At 39.1% G+C, this 7,500-nt stretch overlaps 1 protein-coding gene across 8 annotated transcripts in view; it reads right to left on the reverse strand.

The window, feature by feature from the left end:
• Positions 1-7,500, reverse strand: part of FOXP2 (forkhead box P2) — a 355,294-nt gene that overhangs the window by 210,942 nt on the left and 136,852 nt on the right. For all 8 annotated transcript variants that reach the window (XM_064142097.1, XM_064142103.1, XM_064142102.1 and 5 more), the window contains one exon: positions 2,260-2,437. In XM_064142097.1, coding sequence (XP_063998167.1) covers positions 2,260-2,427 — 168 coding nt within the window. In that variant the 5' untranslated portion in view covers positions 2,428-2,437. The remainder of the gene's footprint in view (positions 1-2,259; positions 2,438-7,500) is intronic.

The raw sequence follows: 7,500 nt of genomic DNA on the forward strand, positions 1-7,500 counted from the left end.
CTCTGGTTTTGTGCTTGTCAAAGTTTGTTAGGCAAATTGTATATTAAAAATAACATTTTAGAGAATTACTACAGAGAAAAACAGCTGTAATTTCCCTCTTAAATTGTGTTTCAAAAGACACCTGCTCAAAACCAGGGAAAAAATAACAGAGAAGAAAGAGGAAGAAAAGCAAAAGTAGCATAAAGCTATGTCCATTATCTAAAGGACATCCTACTGCATGTTTACTAGTGTTTATGTTACACATCAACATATTTTATAGAAGGATATATATGCCTAACTCAAGTTGTATTTAAATCCTATGGTGCAGACCGTACCATAAAATGCCTCTTGAGTCCTATTAACTGTACCCATGGTTTTACTTTGCCTGTCTGCTTATTTAAGATCTAATCACAGTTTTGAAGAAAAGATTGTCACTTCTAAGCCTGTCCCTTCAGAACCTGTCTGTTATTAGTACTCAACTGAATATTTTCATCTTCAGTTGTTATTCTCTGTGGTCTTTGCAAATGCTGTCTGCTGGAATCTGTGAGTGTAAGGACAAATTGGCTACAAATGCCTAGGACTGCTGCTTGGAGAAACATGTAAGTGGTACATTATTGTGGTGGTATTTTTGTATTTTGAACTATTTAGCTTAAATTTAGTTTCCCAAACACTTTCACCAAACATATACATTCTCTCTCAATAAAGACTTTAAAATGCTGTTGTAATCTGAACATCTGAATAGAGATGATAACATGTTTTTCAACATGAAATTTATATATATATATGTATATTTTATATGGCAAACTATATACACATAGTGTATATATGAGTAATACTATGTGTGCATAGATATGCATAAGCCTGCTAAGAACTTAATCAAGACACTGAGCACTTTAAGTGCTCGATTGCTAAAACAGAATACACTTGAAATTAAAGCAATGAACAGATTTGAGCCTTAACAACTTCTCATTTATCAGTCTACAACTATTTATTTCCTCCACATTTTCTGTCACCATTTAAAAAATTTAACTGTGGTATGTACATTGCTAAATTCGGCACTAAGAATGATTCCCTTTTAAGAGCTATTATGACCTGCTATTTCAGAGGCCCATACACATGCAATTTATCTATCATGCTAAAACATGTTTCTGTAAAACACAATTTTTCTAGTATTTTATCTCACAGGAAAACACTTTCTCTCTGTTAATCCAATACCTGACATTGTAATGAAAAATCTCATAATTAACAAACGAAGAGTTTGAAATCCAAAGGTGCTGAGTGGCCTCAGCAGATAAGAGGACCAGCTAAGTCAAGACTTTCACGAGTTCAGAGCAGGTGCTGGTACTCTGCAGAATCAGACCCCAACTGTTTACCAAACAAACCATTTAGGCTTCACTGCAGTAGTACAATCCGCATCCCCCCATGCAGGGCGGGAAGGCAACTTTTTAGGCAGACAACGTAGATGGGATTAGGTCTGTGCAGGTTTTAAAAGGAAATCTTAAAACTGACAAAAATCAATCGATTGCATCACATAATTAGGTGATGTCAGCAGTCAGACAATGATTTAATCTTATAGCTGTAAACATAAAAGCTGTTCTCCTTCACCTCACTGAGAAAACAAACTAACTGGAAACAATGCTTTAAAAGTGAGAATGAAAATATGCCTCTAGAAAAGCTGTTTCTGTCTTTTCCCGTATTTTCAAACTCAGGCATTCAAATTACACTCAGGTGCATGCACGCACAGACAGGCACATGCCCCCTTTTTCCCCCCTCGTCATGATTTCCGTGATTCTGAACTAACCAGCATTGTTTATTTATACCTATGACCGCAAAACATCTTTATGGTGAGAAGTCACTCTGGTCCACTCACTCTGCTCCGACTTTGGAACAATTCATCGCAAGTGAAGTCTCAAAGTAATGTGGCCCTCTGGTGGAAAGCTCTGTACCACGTCCTGCGCGACCAAATCGCACCGTAAACTAACCGATTCGGAAAACAGGCACTGCAAGGCTTTGGCACAACTTCCACAAACACGCTGCGGGATTTTAATCACCAGGCGAGCGTGGTAGTGTGCAGTAATAGCAGCAAGATGTTGCTGCCACGAAAACAGGCTCCTTGCATTTCAGCATTAACATGCACAAAAACAACAACAAATAATGCCCCATGCTCTTCACTTGCACGACACTTCACATTCAGTACGCACAGGGGGTCTGCAGAAGGATGCCCCTCCGAAAACAGCCCTTTATTTGTTTAAAAACAAACAGGAAGCAAAACAAACTTACCTGCTGTTGTTGCAGATGCAGCAGTTCTACTGTGCTTACTTCAGTGCTCGTGTCACCACTTGATCTTCCATCTCTGCTGCCAGCATCTAATTGGCTGCTTAGAGTGCTCATTCCATTTTGATTCATTGAACTGTTGCTTATTGTCTCTGTCGCAGATTCCTGCATCATGACTTAATACCTAAAAGTGATTAAGAAGTATCAATTAACACACACGTTACACCTTCACACTTCCATTATCAAGATGTCCCTCTCTGCCAATTACACAGACAGCATCTTTAGAAGAGGAAAAAAAGCCTCACGGAGCCGTTTACCAAGAAATGCGATGCAAACTCTGCTTTCATCCGGATACTAATCACCAGAATTATGGTTACTATAAGCAATCTTTGCGTGCTTACATTTAACGGCCAAAATAACACCCCATGCACACAGCATGGTCAATAGCATTTAAGAACAGCTACATTTTTAAGTCTACCTATAAAAACCAGTTTAAACGAAGGCACGATTTCACACACTGCTCTGTATTTCCTGTTATCTAGCTTTGACAACCATGGATGACTATACAGCCCTTATTTAAAATATTCACTATCTTGATTCTGTCAGAATTTTACAGCGTATCTTATGCAAGGCTGTTGTTTAATGATGCACAGCTAATCATACAAAATTAAAATTTTGTAAGGGTGTTACAAATCATATGGTATCAACCCATGATAAATAGTATAATGGGCTTCTCCTTTTTTGTGACTAAATAAAATTTTGCCTCGGAGGCATTTTAAGAAAAAGCTCCTGCTGCAAACACGTCAGATATTGCCTATTTTTTTAATCAAATGGCTGATATTCATTTATTTTTTTGACATTTAAAACATTTAATACTGTCCTTCCTGGGAAGTAATTAAGCTTATGCATGAGCAGCAATCAAACTGTTCACTTGAAGATGACTTAAAACTCAATTTTAACATAGGCAAATAAATGAAAGATATAAAATTAATTTTCCAGGCATGTATTAGATATGAAAGCTGGAAATAAAATCTATCAAGAATATCACTAATGATTGTGCTAAAAACAGCATAAATTATGCATATTACCTTCTCTACAGTAATAAATGTTTTATCATTTTCACTGCATAAATATACTGTACTTTCAGGATAGCAATGAGATGTCCTGCCAAGATCAGTTGAAATCTTTGCAGTAAATAAAAAACTAACGTGTCCTTACAAACCAGAATTTCAAGGTGCATTTTGTATCTGTAATATGGAAAGGTCAACGCCTCTTCTCAGAGCCACTGAAACCCTCTCCTGTTCTCATGGGGTCAGAATGGACCTCACTTTCCTTCATCCTCACTCTCGATGTACTGAGAGAGTCCCCATAACAACCTAGCAGAGCTGTGACTTTAAAAGACACCTCTGAAGGGAAAGAGATGTGTAAGCAAACTCAGGAAAAGAAACAAAGCTTGCTGCTTAGCTTAATCATTGAACTTAGTTATTTGTACCCTTGCAAAGTATGAGCCTTAGCCTTTCTCAAAATAAAAAAAAAGGGGCAGGAAATAGATCATTACAACTTCAACTATGTGCATGGGATATTAATCAAAAGGCTGTATGAATTAATACAAGTGTGTGCCTACAAGGTAAAGTATATATTGTGTGGGAAAAAAAGAAAAGTTAAAATACTACAAGGTGAGTTTTTCAAAGAGGGTCTGGTTAAAAACAAGAAGGATGTAAAACATCCAAATACAGTTCACATAAAAGAGGGCAGCTGTTAGAGCACAGAAAACAACAGCAACACCAGATGTGTTTACAAACAAACAGCCCTTCTTAAACGCTCTTATGAACATCAGCAAAGAAAAATAATAGAAATGGATAATATCATCTATGCAGTGATGAATTTTACAAGGCAAAAAAAACAAAGCTAATACTCTTTTCTGAGATTAGGCAGCTAATAAGTATTCAAATTAGGCATAAATTTTACATGTACAATGTTTAAAATATTCAGAGAAAAGGGTCTGATTGCCCTTAGTAGTTATATGAAAATTCTAATGCGGGTATGCCACAACTGTGGGAGTAGACAGCCCTTTCTGATTTTTACAATATTTACTTTCAATAAAAAGACATGTATATCAGAGTGGAAATCTATTTAAAATGCTTCATCAACTGTATCGTTACAAGGCTTTGGAAATTCAGGAAATTCAAACATTAATCCTCTTTTAGTCAAACAAAGATTTAACCAACAGACAGGTTCATCTTTTACAAATTCGAGCATTAGACAACAACGGTGGTACATTTAGCCAAGCGCATTAAAAGGGCAAAAGGGTGTAAATGTCAGATAATCAAAACATTAGAAAACACTCAGAAATTTAATAAATAAATATCACACACCCCCACACACCCCCGCTTTTACATCCCTCCAATTCTTTCATTACAATTAGCAGAGAAGGGTTAAACATCTTCCAGTTCATATCAACCAAAGGGGTTTATATCTTGTGGCTTTTGTATCCTTGCAAAGCCCCGGAGTGTAGTTCTGGCTCTGCATTTTAAGTTAAAGTGTCTGTGAGCCGGCAGAAATCGGCTTTAACATAACATGACCAGTAACACTAGTCTGGCAACAGAAAACAACAAATCTGACCCAGCAGCTCTGCACAGAAAGACTTAAACTACAGAGTACCACTACCGGAAAGGGTTATACATTTGGAAGTGAAATGGAAGAAATACAGAAGTATTTCTCTGAAGAAGAATGAGTCCCTAGAGTTTTGTGTTAAAAATAAAATGTTTGCTTGTTTTCTAGTCGTAACAGGGTATTTCTAAAAACAGTACTGAAACTTTGGCTTGAATAATGCCCTGTGTTGGTTGTCTACAGCCCCCTTCCCACTGCCATCACCTAAAAAGAGGCTGCTGAAAAACGAGCAAGCACAGAATCTTTTTTCTTTTCCCTTCTTTTCTCTTGCATACAGACACACACACATGTGCACATATAGCAATACACGTGTGTGTACATATGATCAATTCTAAAACCCCACAAATTAAAACACTGAAAACATCTAAATGAGACTAATTTTTTATATCAGTAATTACAGTTATTGGTGGCAGAATAATCTGAACCTGCAACATCTAACTAAGCAAACTACTGTACTTCTTTCCTCGCTTTTATATCAGTAATGCAGGTTGTCAGCATAATAATAATAAATAAATATGAAAGAATTACAATCACTGCTGGTATTATGCCTGAAAGTTTACTATATCAAATGCAGTAAGAAAAAATGTACAGTTTCCTGTTTACACACATTCATACACATTCACACTTCCTAATCCTTCTCTTTTTCTCTTACTGTCACCCTCACTGTCAGTCACGAGCATGTCTACACAGGCACACATGCACACACGCATCCACATTCACAGGCATTCACCAGCACCTACTTCTGCTGTGACTCCCAAACTCTTGTCGCCAAAAGTGAGATACAAGCTCTGCTACCAGGTATTTTAAACAAAGGTATGGGGAAAATAGTTGCTGCTCTTTGCAAGAGAGAATGAAATTATAGATTATTATAGTATGCTGCTGCGCTGCATGCTGAATGCCAATTCTGCCAGGGTAACCACGCAATCACCCATAGCATAAAAGAAATACTGGTCCTCTGAAGTTACAAGCTAGAGTTTCACTTTTCTCCCCTGCTGCAAACTGTCCATTTTCTGTGCACTTGCATGCACGCACACACGCACGCATGTGTGTTTTAAGATGGCAAGTCACTATACAGATACTTATTCTCTACACCACTTCCCTTTTGAAACATTAAACTGACACTGGAACTGACTGCACAAGATTGCATTTTCTCTTCCTAAACAACTTGAATTGAAAGGTTACTTAGTGTAACAATATTTACTTGCAGAATTGTGTTGTTACCAAGGGTATAATGGATGGTGGCTATGCAGGTTTACGCAAGAATGAGTGAAGCATGAGGCATTAGCCATGTGTTTGACATGTTTCAAATTGCTATAATCCAGCATTAAACACACCCAGCAATTCATGCCATTTCTTGCAGCCATAATCTTGAATAAAGCATGCACAACCACTTATTATATAAATTAGTATATGACTCCCTGTTATAGTCACAACAGTGCTTTTGTATTTATTTTGCATCAAGATGTGGTCTTTTATTTGTACAAATACTAGGATCTAGAGCCGCAGCTCAATTAGACCTCCTTACTTTATGGTAGGGTGTACCCAAAGCTTGGCTCTCCGAATTCGTCCCGCCCTGCCAGGTACCGGTTCCGCTGGCACCCAAGCGCCCTGCGCAGTGGGCAGATAGCTGCTACCGCTCCACCGGCAGGTGGGAGCAGGTGCGCAGCACGAGAGCTACCGCCAGGGGGCGTTCCGCTGCCGGCAGCCCACCCCGCCCCGCCGCGGGGTATGCTGGGCGTAGAGGCCCTGCCCCTCCCGCCCCCGGGTGCCGCAGGGGCGAGCACCGCCCTACGTTGCTGAGGGAAGTGAGGAGCTGATCTCCAGGCCCCTGAGGAGAAATGCTGTCTTTGTGCCTTTACGGAGGGAAGAGTGCAGTGTGTGCTGCCCCTCGGTACTAGAGACGTGGAGGCTGGCTGCCACCAGCATGAACGACCACCAGAAACCGGAGCAACTGCCCACCCTGCTCTGGGGCGAGTTGCTGAGGTGCTCATGGAGGTTGATGTGCAGACAGGAGCAACCTGTAGCACGCAGTACTCAGCACCATGAACTTGACGCTGCCCCATATGTCCATGCTTTCACCTTGTTCACTTCTTAAGACGCAGCCCAAACTTCACAACCTTTTATAACTGGCGTATGATGTAAGAGCAGAGATGAGGAGCGCTAGGCTTCAGTAACAGTAACTTCGGTGCTCTGCTGCAATTAATTTGTCACTGACACAAGGCACAACGCATCTTAAGTCTTGTGCCAACATGTTAAAAGTCTCTAATACTTAAGATTGCCTAATAAATCATAATGCCAAATATGAAGGACGTAGCTGAATCTACGAGAAGAAAAAATTAGATGAGTATTTGTAAAAGCTCAGAGTTTTAGGTTTTTTGGGGTCTTTGCTGGTGTTTTTTTTTTCACTCGACGACATTTAGATTTCAAGGCTTGAGTTGAGCAGAGACATAAATTACTGCACTGCATACTTTTAAAATATGTAAGTGTGAATGTGATTAAAACACTAATTAGGTCAATTGCTATTGGAATACTGTAAAATAAAGTACCTGTAGTAGTGACTTTTCTCTGTAAGGTATG

Source organism: Pogoniulus pusillus, chromosome 4 (assembly GCF_015220805.1).
Source record: "Pogoniulus pusillus isolate bPogPus1 chromosome 4, bPogPus1.pri, whole genome shotgun sequence".
NCBI lineage: Eukaryota > Metazoa > Chordata > Aves > Piciformes > Lybiidae > Pogoniulus > Pogoniulus pusillus.